The sequence below is a fragment of the Podarcis gaigeae genome (genome assembly GCF_964106915.1).
Source record: "Podarcis gaigeae genome assembly, chromosome: 5".
Taxonomy (NCBI): Eukaryota; Metazoa; Chordata; class Lepidosauria; order Squamata; family Lacertidae; genus Podarcis; species Podarcis gaigeae.
The window spans coordinates 94975697-94998821 of record NC_139681.1 but is presented as its reverse complement, the minus strand read 5'-3'; the positions used below and the strand labels follow the sequence as shown (position 1 = coordinate 94998821).

The 23125-nt window shown below is 42.4% G+C and overlaps 2 protein-coding genes across 2 annotated transcripts in view; both read right to left on the bottom strand.

Annotated features, from left to right (window-relative positions):
* LOC310844911 (cytochrome P450 2J2-like) overlaps positions 1-9453 on the bottom strand; it is a 33925-nt gene extending 24472 nt beyond the window's left edge. The window contains exons 1-2 of the mRNA XM_083739657.1: positions 9213-9453; positions 2064-2226 (exon numbers count right to left, since the gene is read on the bottom strand). Coding sequence (XP_083595783.1) covers positions 2064-2226; positions 9213-9380 — 331 coding nt within the window. The 5' untranslated portion in view covers positions 9381-9453. The remainder of the gene's footprint in view (positions 1-2063; positions 2227-9212) is intronic.
* An 11369-nt stretch (positions 9454-20822) lies between these two features.
* LOC310844919 (cytochrome P450 2C8-like) overlaps positions 20823-23125 on the bottom strand; it is a 41096-nt gene continuing 38793 nt past the window's right edge. Inside the window, exon 9 of the mRNA XM_083739669.1 lies at positions 20823-21587. Within this exon, the coding sequence (XP_083595795.1) occupies positions 21400-21587 (188 nt within the window). The 3' untranslated portion in view covers positions 20823-21399. The remainder of the gene's footprint in view (positions 21588-23125) is intronic.

Genomic DNA, 23125 nt, shown 5'->3' with positions numbered 1-23125 from the left:
CAATTCAGCCAATTTTTCGACACTGTTTTTAAGAATATAATGTGTGGTGTCAACCAGTTACTACATCTACTGGTCCAGCTAGACAGGTTTGGGTTTTTTAACTGAGGGTGAATTCTGCACCATATTTTTGACAAGACGTAATGCATCAATGGTGGATATATTCTGCTTTGTTAATTCTTCTGCAACCCTGCCTGAACACTACTGCATTATTTCTGTCTGGGGAAACGATCTATATTACAACAAAAGTGGGACAAAAATAAGTTTGTGCATTTGTAGTATTTAGCAGAAAGTTAAAGGATGTGATAGGGACATGGGTGGTGCTGTGGGTAAAACCTCAGAGCCTAGGACTTGCCGATCGCATGGTTGGCGGTTCGAATCCCCACGGCGGGGTGAGCTCCTGTCATTTGGTCCCATGTCCTGCCCACCTAGCAGTTCCAAAGCACCCTTAACTGCAAGTAGATAAATAGGTACCGCTTTATAGCGGGAAGGTAAACGGTGTTTCTGTGTGCTGCGCTGGTTCATGTTCACCAGAGCAACTTCGTCACGCTGGCCACGTGACCCGGAAGTGTCTCCGGACACCACTGGCCCCCGGCCTCTTAAGCGAGATGGGCGCGCAACCCCAGAGTCGGACACGACTGGCCCGTACGGGCAGGGGTACCTTTACCTTTAAAGGATGTGATAGAATGGAAATGAAATTGTATGATCACCTCAATATCTTTGCAGGCATAAATAGTATTGACAATGGAATTGGATATAGCCACCTTGAAAGTATTATGAGCACAAATCATTATGAATGCGCAATTAAAAAATGTTTTCTGCAGGAGCCCTTAGCACCAGTAATAAACTGTGGAGTTAGTGATAGGAATTATTCGGCAGGCCAGCCCCACAGTAATTCACATTGTGTCTTTCAAAGTGAATATCCCTGTTCTTTGGAACTGCATTCAGAATATGACTCTGCACTTTCCAAAAAAGAAAGGAAGACTTTTTTTTCCAACAAGCTTTCCCAGTCGTGTACAAAGGTCACTTCAATAGGTGTATACCTTTTATTGTTTTAACCCATATTTAGTTGTTGTTGATTTCTGTACTGTTTTTTTTAAAAATATAATAAATAATAATAATTTTTTTTTATTTACATCCCACCCTTCGAAGTTCAGAAAACTGGGCTCAGGGTGGCTAACAACAAATTTAAAACACTTAATTGATGCAGCCAAAAACAGCATAAAATACAGTATAAAACGTGAATAACAATAAATTCAGAATGCAAAAATTAATTTAGGGGGGAAATTATGCCAATAAACATTAGATGATCACCAGGGCTAGCTGGATAAATTAGTCCTATTTGGGACAGATAGGAGAACAGGGGAGAATTAGCTGTGGTATCCCAGAGCAGGTAATCTTCATATAAAGGGGAGGAGAGGGGAGTAAGGCGAATAAAAGATCAGGCTAAGTTCAAATTGAAAGCCAGGCAGAATAGCTCTGACTTACAGGCCCTGTGAAAGGAAGTTAAATCCTGCAGGGCCCTGGTCTCATGGGACAGAGCATTCCACCAGGTCAGAGCCATCACTGAGAAGGCCCTGGCCCTGGTGGAGGATAATCTGACTTACTTAGGGCCCGGAACCTCTAAACTATGATTATTCATAGTTTAAACTGTTTTTATATCTCTGTATGTTGCCTTGAGGCATACATGCAAAATGCAATTCATAATTTATAATGATGATAGTAACTATATGATTGCAAAGTTCACATGTTATATTTGCCACATGAGTCCATGCCCAAAACATGTTGGAAGAGCTTGTTGAGAGAAGCAGTGTATTGTGTTTCTTAGAGATGTCATAATCAATCAAATCTTCACACGTGCTGAAGCCAGGTTTTCATGCACCCAAATGAACGTGTCATTTGATAGCATGAGGACTAGCCACTCTGAATGACCTCAGCCCCTAGTTAATGCATTTCCCGTTGTGTGCAGCAGTAATAGAGAACCTTTGTTCTGTTTTTCTGGACAGCCCTTTTAATGTTTCATCTTCAGAAAATACCAGTAGAAATTCTTATTCTTCACTACTTACCCTTTCCTTTTATCAGAGTCCTAAGGAAAGGAGTCTCTGGTCGCTCATCTAATTCTTCAGAGTGGTCAATGAGCGCTTCTTTCACTGCTTGGAATCCAGACAGTACTACAATGGGTTGAGGTCCCATCCATAGGGTGAAAATATTTCCATGTTGCTTTCCCAGCTACCATTTGGTTCAAAAGAGAAGAGAGGAATGAAGTGTTCAAAAAACACAGTTGGATATTTCAACTTAATACTAGAACGTCATCCTCCCTCACCTCTGTAGTTTCTCACTATGTGCAGTTCATTTGCTAACATCTTTTCCCTTCCTCCTCCTCCTCCTCCCCTTCTTTCCTTCCTTCCTTCCTTCCTCCCTCCCTCCCTCCCTCCCTCCCTCCCTCCCTCCCTCCCTCCCATAATTCCAACCCATTTGTTTTACTCCCTCCGAGCCATGTTGCCTCTGCCTAGGATCAGAACAGCAGAGACACTTCATAGTAACCAGCCCTCCTGCGACAGACAAGAAGATGCACAAATCTTTGCCAGAAAATGATCTTGCCACAATCTTTGTGTGTGCAGGGATGTGGAAGCTGTAGCCCACCAGATGCTTTTGAACTAGAACTCCCACCATCCCTGACCACGGTGGTTGGGCAGATGGGCATTGGAGTCCAAAACATCTTGAGGGTCTGACAAAGAGTAAATGCTTGCGGAGGAAGTAATGGAAAGGTGCCTGTTCTGTTTGTCTCTTGTCTTCCCTAGTGACACGTGAGCTGCTGCTGAGAAAGGCTGATGTGCTCCTGCTTCATTGCCAATCGAACTTGTTGCCCTTCCATCTGTTAGAAGGGGAGAAGTACACAGCATTCTAGGCAAGGGATGTCCAACAGGTAGATCGGGATCTACTAGTAGATTGTGGTGTGTCTGCGGTAGATCTTGGGGGTCCCCGAACCCTCCTGAAAGCTCAAGAACTTTGGCTCTCTAAAAAAGCTCAACAAATTTGGTAGATCACCGCCAGTTTCTTTATAGTGGGAGTAGATCTCAGTCTCTTGAAAGTTGGACATACCTGTTCTAGGCCATGTCGCAAAATGCAATAGAACAAAAGGAAGACAAGATCAAGAACATACTGTAATAAGCTGTTTTATTAATTCAGCTTCTTGTGTTACACAATGTGTTTTGGAGATGAGTGCCCTTCAACCAGCAGCTATAAACAACACACATAAGACATTAAAACTAGTATAAAGAGGCAAGATTCAGATTAATACTGAAAAGCACAAAACCATACAAAGTAGGATAATGGCAGCATGGGTAGCTATGTGAAATCAGGGGAAAACACAAGGCAACAGAAAACGTATTTTCTATGGGTCAACTTGTAAGTGGTAGCAAGACTTCCTTTCCAAGTGCCATTAGTTTCACAGCTGCAGTTGGTGCTTTCTAAATGACTCTCTGAAGCTGATTTCACAGCACTGGCCTTGTAATCTTGGAGAGAGTATTACCTGGAGATTAGCACTCACTGTAGGCTTGCCATACATAGGGAAAATTCCTGACATGTCCTGACTGGAATCGGCAAAATGTCAGGAACACTGAGATGTGTGGCAACCCAATGGAAAAAGCTCAACAATTTCCTAAAAAATAATTTACCGCAGAGATCCTTTAAGAAGATTTTGGTATTTTAGTTTATAATTTGTTTTTTATAAATGCTTCTGGTTTGAGTGAAAAAGATTGAATAGGGCATGGAGGTTAGTACCTGTTGAGAGGCTGCTGTGAATTAATCCTGTGGTCTGTCTTTTTTCTGTAATAATATTTTATTCTTTTTTCATATAGAAAGTTATATTTCTTAACCTTGGTAACCTCAAGGTAAGATTACTTGCAATGTGTTGTACATAGGGCTGCCTCTGAAGACAGTTCGGAAACTTCAGCTAGTGCAGAATTCAGCGGCCAGGTTGCTCATTGGAACAAGATTATATTACATCGCTCCTGGTCCGGCTGCACCAGCTACCAATTAGTTCCTGGACCCAATTCAAAGTGCTGGTTTTGACCCAGAAAGCCTTAAATGGCTCAGAACCACAATACCTCAAGGACCGCCTCTTTCGATATGATCTTACCCAGACCCTGAAATCATCTTCTGAGGCCCTTCCTTATGTTCCTCCTCCATAAGAGGTCCAGAAGGTGGCAACACAAGAATGGACCTGCTCTGCAGTGACTCCCCATCTGTGGAATTCTCTCGCCAGGGAAGTTCACCTGGCAAAACCTTCCTTTTTAAGGACTTGGCCTGCCTTCAGGGCCTGAACCTTCAGGGGGAACAGCACCCTCAGATCCTGAAAACTCGGAAAATAAAGCACTCCCACAGCAAGAATAACCAGATTTTTTCAGGATGTCTCTGCAACTTTTGAGTTGGAATATAAATGGCTGTAACATCCCAGAAAAAAGGAAAAAAATTTTTCACATATTAAGAAAGGAACAATTGGACATTATTTGCCTACAAGAAACACATGTGACTAGGCTCCACAGAAAAGTGCTAATAAACAAGAGACTTGGTCAGGAATTTATATCTTCGGACAATGTCAAAAAAAGAGGTGTGGTGATTTATGCAAAAGAGAGCCTGTCACCTAAATTTCTGTTTAAAGATGAACATGGCAGAATCCTAGCAATAGAAATACAGTTCCAAGGCGAAAAAATTTTGATATTAGGAATTTATGCCCCAAACGAAGGAAAATCGGAATTTTACAAGAAATTGCATGAGACTATGCTGGACTATCTGGACTATGACAACATCATCATGATGGGAGATATGAATGGAGTTGCTTCAACAAACATGGATAAGTCACAGAATCAAAATGTTACTAAAAACGGAAGATTACCAAAGACTTTCTTTGAAATGACAGACAATATGGACTGGATTGACATTTGGAGAGTGAGAAACCCCTTGGGAAGGGAAGGAACATTTTTCTCTGAGGCCCAGATGACATGGACAAGAATCGACCAAATATGGATAACTAGAGGCCTGGCTCCAAAGATTAGAAAGGTGGAAATATGCCCAAGGACATGCTCTGACCACAATGCCCTGAGAATGGATATGATATTGACTTCAACAGGTTCCTTCAGATGGAAGATGAATGATGGCCTGTTTAGAGACCAAGAGATTATCAAGAAGGCCCAAAAAGCACTAAAGGACTATTTTGAGATTAATATGAATACTACAATTGAAAAAAGAACTATCTGGGACGCGAGCAAGGCTGTAATGAGGGGGTTGCTGATACAACAGAATACGATAAAGAAAAGAAAGCAAAACGAAAAGAAAGATAAAATTTTGGAAAGAATTAAGGAATTAGAGAAGAAGTTAAGATCTAATCCAAAATCCCAGCCGATTCTAAGAGAAATCAAACTTCATCAAGCACAATATTCAACATTGATAAACCAGGAAATAGAATGGAAAATTAAGTTAATGAGACAAAAAACTTTTGAATCGGCAGATAAATGTGGAAAACTGCTAGCCTGGCAGTTGAAGAGGCGACAAAAGTTAAATACAGTGACAAATTTAGAGATAGAAGGAAGGAATATCCAGAACCCCGGAGAGATTAGAAAGTGCTTCCAGAGATACTTTAAAAAATTATATACCCAAGGGCCACAAGACGAAACCGAGATTAAACGATTCTTGGCATCAAATGGACTAGCAAAACTCTCAGAAGAAAATAGAACAATTTTAAACGGCAAGATAACACGACAGGAGATTGAGCAGGCCATCCAGAATATGAAACAGGGCAAATCGCCAGGACCTGACGGGCTGACCTCCAAGTATTATAAGACATTGAAAGACTATTTGATACAACCACTAATGGAGGTCAGCAATGAAATCATGGAGGGAAAGAAGGCGCCGGAATCGTGGAAGGAGGCTTTTATCACATTGATACCAAAATCGGAAACTGAAAAGAACCAACTCAAGAACTACCGCCCCATCTCCCTTTTGAATGTGGATTACAAAATATTTGCAGATGTTTTGGCAAGTAGATTCAAGAGGGTTTTAAACAAAGTAATTCATAAGGACCAGGCAGGCTTTCTCCCAGGTAGACATATGTATGCCAACACTAGGAATATTATAGACATATTGGAACTCTTACAAACAAACATAAATACAAGAGCAGTTTTAATCTTCATAGATGCGGAGAAGGCCTTTGACAACATTTCCTGGAAGTTTATGAAGGGGAATTTAAAAGAAATGGGAGTGGGGCGGGGGTTTGAAAATGGGATTGATGCAATATATTCAGAACAGAAAGCAAAATTGATAGTTAACAATGTGGTTACAGAAGAGTTTAAAATTGAGAAAGGGACACGACAAGGCTGCCCGATCTCCCCGTTACTGTTTATTTCAGTCCTGGAAGTGCTCCTGAACATGATTAGAGGGGACCAGCGGGTGGAAGGGATTCAGGTCGGAATGAAACAATACAAGCTTAAAGCCTTTGCAGATGATCTAGTTTTAACACTACAGGAGCCAGAATCTAGTACGAAAAGAGTTTTACAACTGATTCATGACTTTGGTCGAGTGGCTGGATTTAAACTAAACAAGCAAAAAACTAAGGTGTTGGGGAAAAACCTGACGGACACTGAGTCGGAACGGTTTCAGAGAGAGACAGAGTTGACTGTGGTTAAGAAAGTGAAATACCTAGGGGTAAACATTACAGCTAAAAATTTGAGTCTGTTTAAAGACAATTATGAAAAATGCTGGTCTGAAATTAAGAGGGACTTGGATAGCTGGTCAAAACTAAAACTTTCCTTGTTAGGACGAATAGCTGCCATCAAGATGAATGTATTGCCAAAAATGTTGTTTTTATTTCAGACACTGCAGATTGTTGACAAAACGGAGTGCTTCCGGAAGTGGCAAAAAGATATCTCCAAATTTGTCTGGCAGGGCAAAAAGCCCAGAATTAAGTATAAGATATTAACAGACGCAAAAGAAAGAGGGGGCTTTGCCCTGCCAGACTTAAAACTGTACTATGAAGCCGCAGCTTTCTGCTGGCTAAAAGATTGGCTACTTCTTGAGGACACGGACGTGTTAGATTTGGAAGGTTTTAACAACGCATTTGGGTGGCATGCATACCTATGGTACGACAAGGCTAAGATTTATAAGGTTTTCAAGAACCATATTGTCAGAAAAGCAATATTTAATGTTTGGACTAAATACAAAGACTTACTAGAGAACAAAACACCGAGGTGGCTGTCCCCTCTGGAGGCTAAGGCCTTAAAAAGACCCAATATGGAGGCCAGATGGCCGAAATATTGGGAAATAATAGAAAAAGATGGAAATAATTGGAAACTGCAGAGTTTGGAAAAAATGAAAGGTAAAGTGCGAGACTGGCTACATTATGCTCAGATTCAAGAAATTTTCAAGAATGATAAAAAGTTAGGATTCCAGGTGGAGAAATCGAAATTGGAAACAGAACTGTTAGAACCTAAGACGAAGGTATTGTCAAAAATGTATAACTTGCTGCTGAAATGGAATACACAAGACGAAACGGTGAAATCGGCTATGATAAAGTGGGCACAGGATGTTGGGCATAATATTATGTTTGAGGACTGGGAAAGGTTGTGGACCACCGGGCTGAACTTCACTGCATGTAATGCACTGAAGGAAAATGTAATGAAAATGATATATAGGTGGTACATGACCCCAGTGAAACTGGCCAAAATATACCATTCGTCTGAGAATAAATGTTGGAAATGTAAGGAAAATGAAGGAACATTCTTTCACCTCTGGTGGACTTGCCCTAAAGTGAAGGCCTTTTGGGAAATGATATATAATGAGTTAAAAAAGGTGTTTAAGTATACCTTTATCAAGAAACCAGAGGCCTTCCTTCTGGGTATGGTCGGCCAGTATGTGTTAAAGAAAGATAGAACATTTTTCATGTATGCTACAACGGCGGCAAGGATACTCATCGCTAAGAATTGGAAAACCCAAGATCTACCCACGCTGGAAGAATGGCAGATGCAGCTGATGGACTATATGCAACTAGCCGAGATGACAGGCAGAATCCGCGACCAGGGAGAAGAAAGGAGTGAAGAAGACTGGAAGAAATTTAAGATTTACTTACAAAAGCATTGTAATTTGGTTGAATGCTAACAAGGTTGCCAGATCAAAGATAATTGTCTATCACTAAATCATATTTTATAAGTTATATTTTGAGTTTAAACAAAATTATTGAGTTTGTGAACATTTAATAATTTGTTTTGAAAAATTTTATTTTTAAATGTGCAAGTGGAAGCGGGAGGCGTGAGGGAGTCTATGACAGAATGAAAAGATGTTAACAAAGGTATCATTTGTTAAATATGTATTACTATGGAAAACTTAATAAAAAATATTTATAAAAAAAAAAAACAAAACCTTCCTTTTTAATTAGGCCTTTGGTTGATTTCATTGACATCCTATGCCATTTTAAAATGTGGTTCTTTTTTGTGGCGTGGGGGTGTTTTTGGGTGGTTAATAATAATAATATTAACAAAGAATTGGAACATATAAATTTTCCATATAGAAAGTTACATTTGTTACTCAACAATTTTACAGTGGTACCTCGGGTTACATATGCTTCAGGTTACATACGCTTCAGGTTACAGGCTCTGCTAACCTAGAAATAATACCTCAGATTAATAACTTTTCTTCAGGATGAGAACAGAAATCGTGCTCTGGCGGCACAGCAGCAGCAGGAGGCCCCATTAGCTAAAGTGGTGCTTCAGGTTAAAAACTGTTTCAGGTTAAGAATGGACCTCTGGAACGAATTAGGTACTTAACCCGAGGTACCACTATATTCCAATTCAACAAAACAAGTGATTTCCCACTCACCCAATATCAATGTTTGTAACTCGAATTACATACGATTGCATTTTAAAGTTCCATCTTATCTAATTTCATCCTCTCCAACATGTTTCTTAATATATTCTGCTGTTTTTGATCTGTAGTTTTAATGTGCATTTTCAACTTTTATATGGTTTTGTGCTTTTCAATATTATTAATAATACTATTTACATTATTACTATTTTTTGTATTGCTTACAGCTTCTGACAACGGAGGTTTATGGCATTTACCATTTTAACCCATGGCATCGTTGAAGCTGAAATATCACAATTGTTGGGGGAAATAGATAAAACAATTGCTGGCATCAGACTGAGTTATTACTAAGCAATAAGTACCTGAATGAGAGTATTTTCATCAATCTTGAATCCAAACCTCCATATGGCTCCAATGAGAGGAAGCTGGAGAGGTCCTGGAGGATAATGCCTGCGTGACCAGAGCTGTTTCAGGTAGTGCAGAATCAGAAGAGCCACCAGCAGAGCAATCAAAAGTGCCCATACCTCCATCCTTCTCTTGCTGTCTCTTTCTCCTTATTTTTTTCTAGGTTGCCTGGTCAGGGTCAACTCTCTTTCTCTAAGGAGTTTTCCTTTCGTCAAAGCCATCAGCAGTGTTCTCTGTTTTTATATGCTCAGTAATTAAAAACAAATAAGCAATAAGGGGAGCAACAATGGGTGTGACACCATTTGTAGACTTGGAATGTGATACAATCAAACACTAATAAAATCAAACGCTATAATCATTTTGATATGTGTCACACAGATGAGATAAAGTGTACTTTATATTAGGCACATTGAACTCCCAAGAGACTGTGATCTACTCCCAGTACCCCGAGAGTCATCTGGTAATTAATATAGGTATCTTTCCCTCTTATGGAATTGCTACTTCCTTGTAACCTGAGCCTCTGGAAGGTACCAATCTGATGTAGGCGTCAAAGCTAATTGTCAGCACGTGGCATAACATGCTAGCTATGTCCTGCCCCCATGAGCAGTCAAGCCACTGCATTTTTTGCCAGACGCTGCTTCAAGGGCAGCCCCAAATGCAGCACATTGTGTAATCCAGCCTAGAGATAACCAGCACATGGATGACAGTAGTTAAACTATCCTGATCCAGAAACTACTTTCACTGTCTTACTAGCCAAAGCTGCCTTGCTGGCTGAAGCTGATAGAAGGCATTAAGGTCACTGGGCCTCTAGCAGCCAAGATTTATCCAGGAGCACCCCTAGTCTATGAACCTGTTCTCTGAGGGGGAGTTCAACCCCATCCATAGCAGTAAACTGAACAATTGTCTAGACTCCACCTACCATGCCCCCATCTTACCAGGATACAGACTCACTTTATTGGCCCTCATCCAGCCCACCACCTCATCCAGCCAATGCAGGCACCAGTCTCCAAAAGTCATCTGGTATTTAATATGGGTATCTTTCCCTCTTATGGAATTGCCACTTCTTTTAACCTGTGCCTTGGCAAGGTACCAATCTGATGTAGGCGTCAAGACCTTCAGCAGAAAGAACGCAGTGTTCAAGCTCTTAATCCAGCACTGAGAGCCAGGATAGTAAATGCATTACAACAGGCAACAAACTTCTACCTGCAGTTGAATCTTGCTAGTTGCAATCCATCAGGGGTGCCAACTTGAATAAAATATCAGGAAGGGGGCAAGTGAGCCCCACCTCGCATGATCAGTTACACGATGTGGCTCACACCCACCATTAGAATGGCACTTGCCCTGAACTTTGGCGGAGCCAGGCCCCTTCACATATTTTAGCGGGGCACTGAAGGGACCTCAGCCCCTAGTTGTTCACTCCTAGGTAACCCATTTCCTGTTGAGTGCAACAATAATAGAGAACCTTTCTTCTGGACAGCCCTTTAAATGTTTTCTCTTGGGAAAATACGAGTAGAAATTCTTATTCTTCACTACTTACCCTTTCCTTTTGCCATAGCCCTAAGGAAAGGAGTCTGTGGTCACTCGTCTAATTCTTTAGAGAGGTCAATGAGCACTTCTTTCACTACTTGGAATCCAGACAGTACTACAATGGGTAGATATCCAATCCATAGGGTGAAAATATTTCCATATTGCTTTCCCAGATACCATTTGGGTCAAAAGAGAGGAGAGGAATGATGTGTTCAAAAAACACAGTTGGATATTTCAACTTAATACGAGAGCTTCAGTCTCACTCACCTCTGCAGCTTCTCACTATGTGCAGTTCTCTTCCTATCATCTCTCTCTCCCCTCCTCCCCTCTCCCTCCCTCCATTTCAACCCTCACAGAACTCTAGCCCAATGGTTACCATTAATTAGATTTTGAATTGATCTTAGAATGATTTGATTTTTGAATGCTGTGTTGCTTTTATTGTTGTTAGCCACTCTGACCCTGGCTTCAGCTGGGTAGGGCGGGATATAAATATAATTCTAATATTTGTTGTTGTTTAGTTGTTTAGTCATGTCCGACTCTTCGTGACCCCATGGACCAGAGCATGCCAGGCACTCCTGTCTTCCACTGCCTCCCGCAATTTGGTCAGACTCATGTTTGTAGCTTCGAGAACACTGTCCAACCATCTCGTCCTCTGTCGTCCCCTTCTCCTTGTGCCCTCCATCTTTCCCAACATCAGGGTCTTTTCCAAGGAATCTTCTCTTCTCGTGAGGTGGCCAAAGTACTGTAGCCTCAGCTTCACGATCTGTCCTTCCAGTGAGCACTCAGGGCTGATTTCCTTCAGAATGGATAGGTTTGATCTTCTTGCAGTCCATGGGACTCTCAAGAGTCTCCTTCAGCACCATATTTCAAAAGCATCAATTCTTCGGCGATCAGCCTTTTTTGGGGTCCAGCTTTCACTTCCATACATCACTACTGGGAAAACCATAGCTTTTACTATACATACCTTTGTTGGCAAGGTGATGTCTCTATTTTTTAAGATGCTGTCTAGGTTTGCCATCGCCTTTCTCCCAAGGAGCAGGCGTCTTTTAATTTCGTGACTGCTGTCACCATCTGCAGTGATCATGGAGCCCAAGAAAGTAAAGTCTCTCACTGCCTCCATTTCTTCCCCTTCTATTTGCCAGGAGGTGATGGGACCAGTGGACATGATCTTCGTTTTTTTGATGTTGAGCTTCAGACCATATTTTGCCCTCTCCTCTTTCACCCTCATTAAAAGGTTCTTTAATTCCTCCTCACTTTCTGCCCTCAAGGTTGTGTCATCTGCCTATCTGAGGTTGTTGATATTTCTTCTGACAATCTTAATTCCGGCTTGGGATTCATCCCGCCCAGACTTTCTCATGATGAATTCTGCATATAAGTTAAATAAGCAGGGAGACAATATACGGTAATTGGTAATTACATTTATTGTGATGATGGGTTTCAAGAGTAACTGTCACTGGCTTGAAATCAACAGGGGGGCAGAATTTGTAAACTAATGGGAGGCCAGAGCAGAGAAACTGAGGGGAGTAGAAAAGAGGCACGTAGGTGTTTGTGTACAGCATAGTAACAGCTAACTAATATTGCACCATGTGCAAGTCTTTAGGTACATGTGGGAGGATTATAGAGAGCATAATCCCATTTAAGAGTAGACATGATGAAATTGCCTGACATGACTAATTTAGTTTCATTAATTCCAATGAGTGTACTGTGAGCATGATCTTATATAAATAAGCCCCAAAGATCCCAAATTTTGTTACAGGACTTGCTGCTTCTGTCACTCGTGTGAATGAATCACAATAGGTTCAGAATCCCCCAAGTGGATCAGGATGTCTATTCCTCATCAGCAGAAGCGTGTAGAAACCTTTTTGAAATTATGATTTAATCATAGACATACATTACATACCATATTTTGTGCTCTCCTCTTTCACCCTCATTAAAAGGTTCTTTAATTCCGCCTCACTTTCTGCCATCAAGGTTGTGTCATCTGCATATCTGAGGTTGTTGATATTTCTTCCAGCGATCTTAATTCCGGCTAGGGATTCATCCAGCCCAGCCTTTCGCATGATGAATTCTGTATATAATTAAATAAGCAGGGAGACAATATACAGCCTTGCCAAACTCCTTTCCCAATTTTGAACCAATCAGTTGTTCCATATCCAGTTCTAACTGTAGTTTCTTGTCCCACATAGAGATTTCTCAGGAGACAGATGAGGCGATCAGGCACTCCCATTTCTTTAAGAACTTTCCATAGTTTGCTGTGGTCGACACAGTCAAAGGCTTTTGCCTAGTCAATGAAGCAGAAGTAGATGTCTTTCTGGAACTCTCTAGCTTTCTCCATAATCCAGCGCATTTTTGCAATTTGGTCTCTGGTTCATCTGCCCCTTCAAAATCCAGCTTGCACTTCTGGGAGTTCTCAATCTACATACTGCTTAAGCCTGCCTTGTAGAATTTTAAGCATAACCTTGCTAGCGTGTGAAATGAGTGCAATTGTGCGGTAGTTGGAGCATTCTTTGGCACTGCCCTTCTTTGGAATTGGGATGTAGACTGATCTTCTCCAATCTTCTGGCCACTGCTGAGTTTTCCAAACTTGCTGGCATATTGAGTGTAGCACCTTAACAGCATCATCTTTTAAAATTTTAAATAGTTCAGCTGGAATACCATCACTTCCACTGGCCTTGTTATTTGCAGTGCTTTCTAAGGCCCATTTGACTTCACTTTCCAGGATGTCTGGCTCAAGGTCAGCAACCACATTACCTGGGGTGTACATGACTTCCATTTCTTTCTGGTATAGTTCCTCTGTGTATTCTTGCCACCTCTTCTTGGTGTCTTCTGCTTCTGTAAGGTCCTTTCCACTTTTGTCCTTTATTACAGAAATCTTTGTACGAAATGTTCCTTTAATATCTCCAATTTTCTTGAACAGATCTCTGGTTTTCCCCATTCTATTGTTTTCCTCTATTTTTTGCATTGCTCGTTTAAGAAGACCTTCTTGTCTCTCCTTGCTATTTTTTGGAAATCTGCATTCAATTTCCTGTATCTTTCCCTATCTCCCTCGCATTTTGCTTGCCTTCTCTCCCCCGCTATTTGTAAGGCCTCATTGGACAGCCACTTTGCTTTCTTGCACTTCCTTTTCATTGGGATGGTTTTAGCTGCTGCCTCATGTATAATGTTACGAGCCTCCATCCATAGTTCTTCAGGCACTCTGTCCACCAAATCTAAATCCTTAAACCTGTTCCTCACTTCCACTGTGTATTCATAAGGGATTTGATTCAGATTGTATCTTACCGGCCCAGTGGTTTTTCCTACTTTCTTCACTTTAAGCTTGAATTTTGCTATAAGAAGCTGATGATCTGAGCCACAGTCAGCTCCAGGTCTTGTTTTTGCTGACTGTATAGAGCTTCTCTATCTTTGGCTGCAGAGAATATAATCAATCTGATTTCGATGCTGCCCATCTGGTGATGTCCATGTGTAGAGTCGTCTCTTGTGTTGTTGGAAAAGCGTGTTTGTGATGACCAGCTTGTTCTCTTGACAGAACTCTATTAGCCTTTGCCCTGCTTCGTTTTGATCTCCAAGGCCAAACTTGCCAGTTGTTCCTTTTATCTCTTGACTCCCTACTTTAGCATTCCAATCCCCTATAATGAGAAGAACATCCTTCTTTGGTGTCATTTCTATAAGGTGTTGTAAGTCTTCATAGAATTGGTCAATTTCAGTTTCTTCAGCACCAGTGGTTGGTGCATAAACTTGGATTACTGTGATGTTAAAAGGTCTGCCTTGGATTCGTATCGAGATCATTCTATCATTTTTGAGATTGCATCCCAGTACAGCTTTCGCCACTCTTTTGTTGACTATGAGGGCCACTCCATTTCTTTTACGGGATTCTTGCCCACAGTAGTAGATATGATGGTCATCCGAACTGAATTCGCCCATTCCCGTCCATTTTAGTTCACTGATGCCCAGGATGTCAATATTTATTCTTGCCATCTCATTTTTGACCACATCCAACTTACCGAGGTTCATGGTTCTTACATTCCAGGTTCCTATGCCATATTTCTCTTTACAACATTGGACTTTCCTTTCGCTTCCAGGCATATCCGCAACTGAGTGTCCTTTCGGCTTTGGCCCAGCTGCTTCATCAGCTCTGAATCTACTTGCACTTCTCCTCCACTATTCCTCAGTAGCATGTTGGGCGCCTTCCGACCTGAGGGGCTCATCTTCCAGCGTCATAACTTTTATATGCCTGTTGTCTTTGTCCATGGAGTTTTCTTGGCAGGGATACTGGAGTGGCTTGCCGGTTCCTCCTCCAGGTGGATCACGTTTGGTCAAAACTCTCCACTATGACCTGTCCATCTTGGGTGGCCCTGCATGGCTTAGCTCATAGCTTCTCTGAGTTATTCAAGCCCCTTCACCATGGCAATGCAGTGATCCATGAAGGGGATTTATTTTACTCTCTGCCATCTATGTTGCCTCAGCCTAGGATCAGAGCAGCAGAGGCACTTCATAGTGACTAGCCCTCCTGTAACAGAAAAGGATCTTGCCACAATTATTTTGCGTGCAGGGATGTGGAAACTGTAGCACACCAGATGCTTTTGAACTGCAACTCCCATCATTGACTGTTGGTCATGGTCATTGGGGCAGATGGGCATCATAATCGAAAACATCTGGTGGGTACCATGTTGCCATAGGCTGGGCTAGACCACTGGGTCAGGTTTCAGGCAAAATGTCAGGTAACACAATGTATAGCAACACAATGGAAAAAGCTCCACAATTTTTGTGATTTCCTAAAATATGGAAACCCTAGTTTACTGTAGAGAACCGCAAAGAATGTGGTATTTAAATTGTTTTTTTTTATAAGTGCTTCTAGTTGGAGTAAACAAGTTGAAAATGTCCCTAAGCTTCAGAAATTGAATAGCAAATGCAGGTTAGTACCTGTTGAGAGGCTGCCATGAATGAATGCTGAGGACCTATGTGGTCAGTATTTTTTTTTGTAATAATATTTTATTCTTTTTTTCCATATAGAAAGTTACATCTGTTACTCCACAATTATATTCCAATTCAACAAAACAAGTGACTTCCCACTTATAACTTGAATTACATATGATTGCATTTTAAAGTTCCATCTTATCTAATTTCATCCTCCCTAACATGTTTCTTAATATATTCTGCTGTTTTCTTACACTTCAAACCCCACTGTAGTCTTTGCATATGGGAAATAACTTTTTATATAGACCGGAAAGGTTTTCCAATCTTCTTTAAAAGATTCTAAATTTGTATCTTTTATCAATTTTTGCCATCTCTGCATATTCCAAGATTTTCATAAAGCATTCTTCCTTTGAGGGTGTTCTCTCCTCCTTCCTCAGTTTAACAGTATACAATAAATATTTTTGATCAGTTGTTTTTAATGCACATTTTCAACTTTTATATGGTTTTGTGCTTTTCAGTATTAATAACAATATCCTTTATATTATTAAAATTACTTCCACAATTTAAAAAATGCTGCAAAGACACAGGTTTGAAATACAACCATAAAGATAACTAGCTACACACAAAATGATATCTGAGATAGCAAGCTTAGCTTCTTGAAAATAAGTTCTTAAGACCGACAACAAAAGGGCCAAGTGAAGTTAATAATAGATAGCAGGCCCATCAAAATATTTAAGGAATCCCAAAAAGAATTTTGAGGAAAGGGCAGAATTATAAGACAGTAACAGATGCACTCAAGAAGAATTTGATTAGATTTCCTGAGGGTATCACTTTTACATACAAGGACAGAAGAAGGTTTAGATCAGTGGACGAGTTGGGAAAATTCTGGAGGAAATACAAAAAAGAACTAACTGGCAATTCAACGTTGGAGCGAGAAGAAACAACGCAGACACCACAAGAAGTATAGAGAGACAAGCAGGTATTAAGATAGAGGGGAAGAGACTGGAAAAAAAATATCAAAATTCACAAACTTCTGAGTTTTCCTTTCTTTTTCTTTTCTTTTTATTTACTCAGTGTTGTTGCAGAGAGTTTCAGAAAAGCAAACAGTTTTACACCTTTATATTTTTTTCCAGCCCCAAAATTGTGAAACAGGAGACATGACAATGTCTTGCCAGCTTTCTGTACATGATAACGTGTTCAGGAGGAAGTTGCTTTGCAAATGTGCTTTGCAAACTGCAAGCAGCAAGTTTCATTCAGCCCAGGGACCCTGAGGGCCATCTAGTCCAACTCCCTCCAATGCTGGAATCTCAGCTAAAGACATCCACAACACATTGCCATCCAACTTCTGCTTAAATACCTCCAAGGAGGAGAGTCCACAATCTCCCAAGGGAGACCATTCCACTGTCAAAAAGCTCTTACTGTCAGTAAGTTTTTCTGTGGAGATCATCTGTTAGGGCGACCAGAGCTGCCTCGGTCCCATGATGAGCTCGGAAGCCGGATTGGAATGGATCCAGAGCTAATGTTTCATCCAGAAACCCATCAAGCTTTTCAGCAACCGCTCTCTCAATCACCTTACCCAGGAACGGAAGATTCAAAACCGGGCGGTAATTGGATAGATCTAAAGGATCTAATGATATTTTCTTTAAGAGCTGGCGCACCCCTGCCTCCTTCAGTTCCCCTCGGAATGTCCCAGTGCCAAGGGACAAACTGATGATATCCCCCTAGGGGGGCCCGCACCTCGTCTGAACATGCTCTAATCTGCCAGGACTGGCATGGGTCAAGAGGACAGGTGGTGGGCTTTCCAGCTCGGAGGAGTCTGTCCACATCAGTTGGGGATATCCGGTCAAAGTGGTCCATTACTGGACCCGAGGACAGTCAAGGAGGCTCCAGTTCCGTTATTGTATCCAAATTGGCAGAGGGGTCACGGCGGAGCAACAGGACCTTCTCCGCAAAAAAAGCTTGCAAATGCCTCACAACTGTTTGTCAAATTGTTATTTAAATTTGGCTGTCCTTCGAGGGATGTTAAAGACCTAATTATACTAAATAATTGTGCCAGGCAAGAGCTAGCAGATACAATGGAGGCCGAGAAGTAAGACTTCTTAGCGGCCTTCACTGCCATCTTGTAGGTTTTCATAAAAACCCTATAAGATGTTCTTGAGGCTCCGTCGCGGGCACCCTGCCATACTTGCTCTAGCCGCCTGAGGTCCCGCTTCATTTTCCGGAGCTCCTCGGTAAACCAAGGGGCCCGGTTTCGACGGGGTCGCAGAGGGCGCTTAGGTGCGATCTCATCAATGGCTGCCAGGAGCTGGATATTCCAGCCCTCAACAAGCTCAGTCAATGAGTCGCCAGGGGGAGCAAGGTCCCACAAGGCTTGGCGGAATCTATCAGGGTCCATCAGCCTCTGCGGGCGAGCCCAGATCAGCTCACCACCTAAGCAGGGTGGAGGTGGAAAGTCAATCCTGGCTTTCAGAACGTAGTGATCAGACCATGGCACCTTCATCGAAGGAGACATGATCACATCTATACCTACGCCGAAGATAAAATCTGGCGTGTGGCCTGCTTGATGTGTGGGGCCCGAAACAAACTGGGTGAGCCCTAGTGTCGCCATGGAAGACACCAGGTCCAGAGCCTATGAGGAGGGAGTGGCATCAGCATGGATGCTGAAGTCCCCCAATACCAATAGGTTGGGGAACTCCATGGCCCAGCCGGCCACTGCCTTCAGGAGGCCTGACAGGTTGGCTGCTGGTGCGCTAGGTGGCCGGTACACCAGCCAGACAGCCAAGCTCTCCTCGGAGCCCCACACTAAGCCAACACATTCAATGCCGGGGATCAATGGCGATGGTAGAGCCCTGAAAGAACAATCTTCCCGGATTAATAATGCCACCCCTCCCCCCCGGCCCACAGTCCACGACTGGTGGACAGAGAAACCCGGGGGCACCATCTCTCGTAAGGTAACTGTTTCCCCTTCGTGCACCCAGGTCTCCGATACACAAGCCAGGTTGACCCCCTGCGAGGTAAAGAAATCTCGCAGGGTGGTGGTCTTGTTGCCTATAGACCTGGCATTGCACAGCACCAGTGATGGAAGTGAGTAATCCTTGCTCACCCTACCCTCGTCCCTCGGGATGGGGCGCAGATTGGAAGGGGTACGAGCATATCCGTATCTCGATCCCCTTCACCTATAACATCTGCCCCCACCGCCATACCTCCCTCGCCCCTCCACGGTAGCAATCCCAAGCCTCATATTAGCCTCCAATAGATGGCAATTGATGTTATTCTTTCCCAGCCTAGTTATTCTGTTTATAGTATCAACAACTCGATAACTCTAATTAGTTGAGTAGAACAAACCAGCTAAACATCAGCTACCTCTCTGATTGTATGAAACTATTATATTCCTTGTCAGCCTACTATTCTAATATTAAACAAACCAATTAATTAAATTAAAAAATAAACCCCAAAACATTCCACAGCTAAACAGAACTACCATATAATGTACATTAAGGGAAGAAAAAACACCTAAATAGCAGGAGAACAAAAATCAAACATCTAACAGTAAGCAAGCAAAACTTAAATATTATCATGGAACAATGAACTATAAAAAACTAAAACAAATGGCAAAGGAAGGGGGAGGGGGAAAGGAAAGAAAAGAAAAGAAAAGAAAAGAAAAAAGAAAAAAAAGGTTCTTGTAGCAGACGAAGTTCTTGTAGCATCACGCGCCAGCTCGAGTCTACTTGAATGATCTCTGAATGATCTCTGAATCTGCCAACCTGAACAACCAGGCGACCTCAGGGGATGCGCAAAGGAAGGTGGGGCAGGCTCAGTAAATGGCCTGTTTGATGTCGATGCCATGCCCGATGGTCCAAGGGGGCCCTCCTCTTGCTGTTGCGCTAGCACTTGTAGTGGCAGAGAAAGTGTTCCTCTTGGCATCAGCTGGTGTTCTCAGGGCCACAGGATGATACCTCTCCTCTGCTACAACCAGCTGCCAGCCCTGTGGCTTAAGAGTCTCTGGCGTCTTGAGGGTGGAACCCCCCTCTCGGGCTTCCCTAGGTGCCTTTCAATTGAGTCATCTGCAGAGTAATATATCTTGACCCAGGCTCCATGCCGAGCACTCAACCAGTCTGTCTCAGTCCAGGAGCACCGCTGGCATGCAGGACAGCCGGACCCACAACTGGGAAGACAGAGCAGGCACACAGCACAGTTGGGCACACAAGCCAAGAGGGCAGAGGCAAGCACAAGCGGAACACTCCTGCAACACAGCTTCACCTCCCTTAGCTCATTTAAAACGCCGATTCAAAGCCTGAGTCAGAGTCAATTCGGAAAAAGTTCAGAAGATTAATTAAATTGTTTAGAGTTATGAGTCCTTGACATAGGCTGGGCAGTGGCTGTTAAGCTGTTCAACTTCGTTAGATCTAATTTACAGTGCCAAGTTCACAAGTTGTCAGATATAAAACCCCAGGTTGCCAAACTTTTGATAAGAAGAGGGTTAAAAGATTAAAAAGTTTAAAAAGTTAAAAGGAGTAGGAGCCCCCAACATCTAATTGATGTCTCTTCATCTCTTCATCTGTGGCTTCCTTCCACTCCTCCAACATCACAACACCGCCATTTGGCTGTTTCAGTCCTCTAGTCACCTTTTGTGAAGGACTTCTTCATTACACCATCTGTTGCCTCCAGCTCCACCATTTCATCCTTCTGTTCTGGCAATCCTTCATCCATATTGTTTTCCAAAGTCTCCTTGTCCTCTTTAATTCCACTTTCCATTTCATTCTTCTGTTTTCTTAGCTTTTGGGTGGTTGCTTCCGTACCCATCTCTGCTGTTTCTCCTTGTTAAAATGTTATATATACAAACACACATACACATACAAACACACCAATTGCTCAGTGTTCCTCCATCCCTCCATTATTCCTAAAGCCACAGTTACCTCAGTTTTCCACCATCTCCATTTTACTCAAACTTCTGCCATTGAAGGAAAGGCTAGTGGAAGTCAGGGGAATGTCTATTTCAAACTTCTCCCCCTTCCATTCCTTAACTGTGATAAAGGATGTGAAGCCTTCAAATATTGCATAGTGCCTCCACACAACCTATTTCACTCCTGATACCTTGCGTGGTCCGCGTTCCGGGTTCAATGTAGTGATTTAGAAGAGATATTTTATTAACAAGCACACATGTACAGCAGCCATCAAAGAAACTTAACATTCTTCAACTGGAGAAGCTGATAGCCTTGCTCTTAGGAGTCTACTCATCTTAAAGATACAATAACATAGCATGGGGGGGTAGAAGGGGGCTGCAGAAAAGGGAGAGAGGAGGAGGTGTGGGAATGTGTGTGTAAGGGAGATTTGAGAAAAGTAAGGGGGAGAGGGAGGAGAAAAGGGAGCAAGAGTAAGAATGGGGATGCAAAGGAAGTTGTCAAAAAGGAGGGAGTAAGGAGGCATTAGGAAAGGGATGAAGATGAAAGCAGGGGCATGAAAAGGCCTAAAGAAAAGGAGGAGATGGGGTGAAGGGGAAAACAGATGCAAAGCAGAGCTGCAGAAGATAAGAGAGAAGTGGCTTCAGAAATGGAGCTGCGAAGGTGAAAAGAGACCTCAGTAGTTGCATGGGATGAGATGGGAAGGGAAGGGGAAATGCTAGGGGGTTCATGTGTCAGGAGTTGCCAAGGGGTCGCTAAGTGGAGGAAGCAGGGGTGCAGCCCCTAATATTTTCCTATTTTCTTATGTGTTGCAGCGGGGAACAGCACAGAGTTTATACAGATGGGGGTGTGCTATAATCCCTATTATAGCCTCTTGATTGAGCTCTTTGACTCCTTCTGGCAGCTGAAAACGGAATGCCCTCAGCAGGCTGGTCAGGAAGATGAATATTTCAATCTTTGCCATCTGCATTCCCAAACAAATGCGAGCCCCTGAGGAGGAGACAAGAAGAAGGCAGTAAGTGAGCAATAATTTACTTTCCCATCTTCATTGCTTTGTAGCTATAAGCATTCTGCATAACACTTTGGCAAAATAGACATAGTTAGGATAGGGAAAACATCAAGGCTGCTGTCAGTTTTCTAGCCTGGTCAGTGCTAACCTTTCTTTCTTCTTGTTATACTTATGTTTTGTTCTGTAATTTGAAGTTCCCAATCTCGTATCAAGGAAGATACATTCAGGAAGAGGATGGATTGAAGATGAAGGGTCCTGTGGGAGGGGCAGGGCAGAGAGCATCTCCCAGGGCTAGAAGCCAGTGTAAGAGGGTCTAGCTCCCAGGGAGAACTGGGAGGGCTCACTTTTCTGTGTGCAGAATAAGGGTGAAGATTTAATTTTGATAGAGGACTCTGTAATTTCCTTTATTTCTTTTCTATTTTTCTTTCCTAATCTTTTTTCTATTTTCCCTTTTTGATTAGTATGATTTTTATTGTGTCTTATGTATAAAGCTTTTTAATAAAACTTGATTTTAAAAAATGAAAGGAAAGGTTTGGTCAACTGCCCAAATCAGCAATGCAGAAAGGGGTTAAGACCATGGAGCAAACTCTCCTGCCAGGTTTACTTCACCTTGGTAGGAACTAGCATTGCTGCCTGAAGAGAAGTTGGGTGGCTTGCAGTGGTGATGTGTGACAGGGAACAGCAGTATCCTGGTGCTGGCAGTGCCTCTCTCAGGGACAGGAGTCTTGGTTGACCACAAACTTGACATGAGCCAACAGTGTGACGCGGCAGGTTTTGGAAATGGTATAGGTGCAATTTATTCAGAACAAAAGGCTAAATTCATTGTGAACAATGTGGTGACAGAGGAATTTAAGATAGAGAAAGGGACACGACAAGGTTGCCCAATTTCCCCATTGCTTTTTATTTCGGTCCTGGAGGTTCTGCTAAATATGATCAGAAGGGACCAATTGGTTAATGGTATTCAGGTCGGAGCCAAACAGTACAAATTGAAAGCATTTGCAGATGATTTAGTACTGACATTACAGGAGCCAGAATCTAGTACTAAAAGAGTATTGGAATTGATTCAAGAATTTGGTCAAGTTGCAGGATTTAAGTTAAACAAGTTAAAAACTAAGGTTCTCGAGAAAAATCTAACATCAATTGAGAAAGAGAGGTTTCAGAAGGAGACAGGTTTAACATTGGCTAAGAAAGTAAAATACCTGGGGGTTAACATGACCGCTAAGAATTTAAATTTATTTAAAGACAACTGTGAAAAATGTTGGTCAGAAGTCAAGTCAAGTACTTTATTACGGTCATAGACCAGCATAGACAAAACATATCCATAAATACGGGCCCTGCTCTTGCCACTTACCATCTGGCCTGGGGCGGGGCCTGAAGCCTCATAAGGACTGCGTGCTGCTTGCTGCCTGCTGCCCAGGAGGACTCCCCTGAGTGAGTGCCTGAGGGCCCTGCTCTTGCCACTTACCATCTGGCCTGGGGCGGGGCCTGAAGCCTCATAAGGACTGCGTGGTGCTTGCTG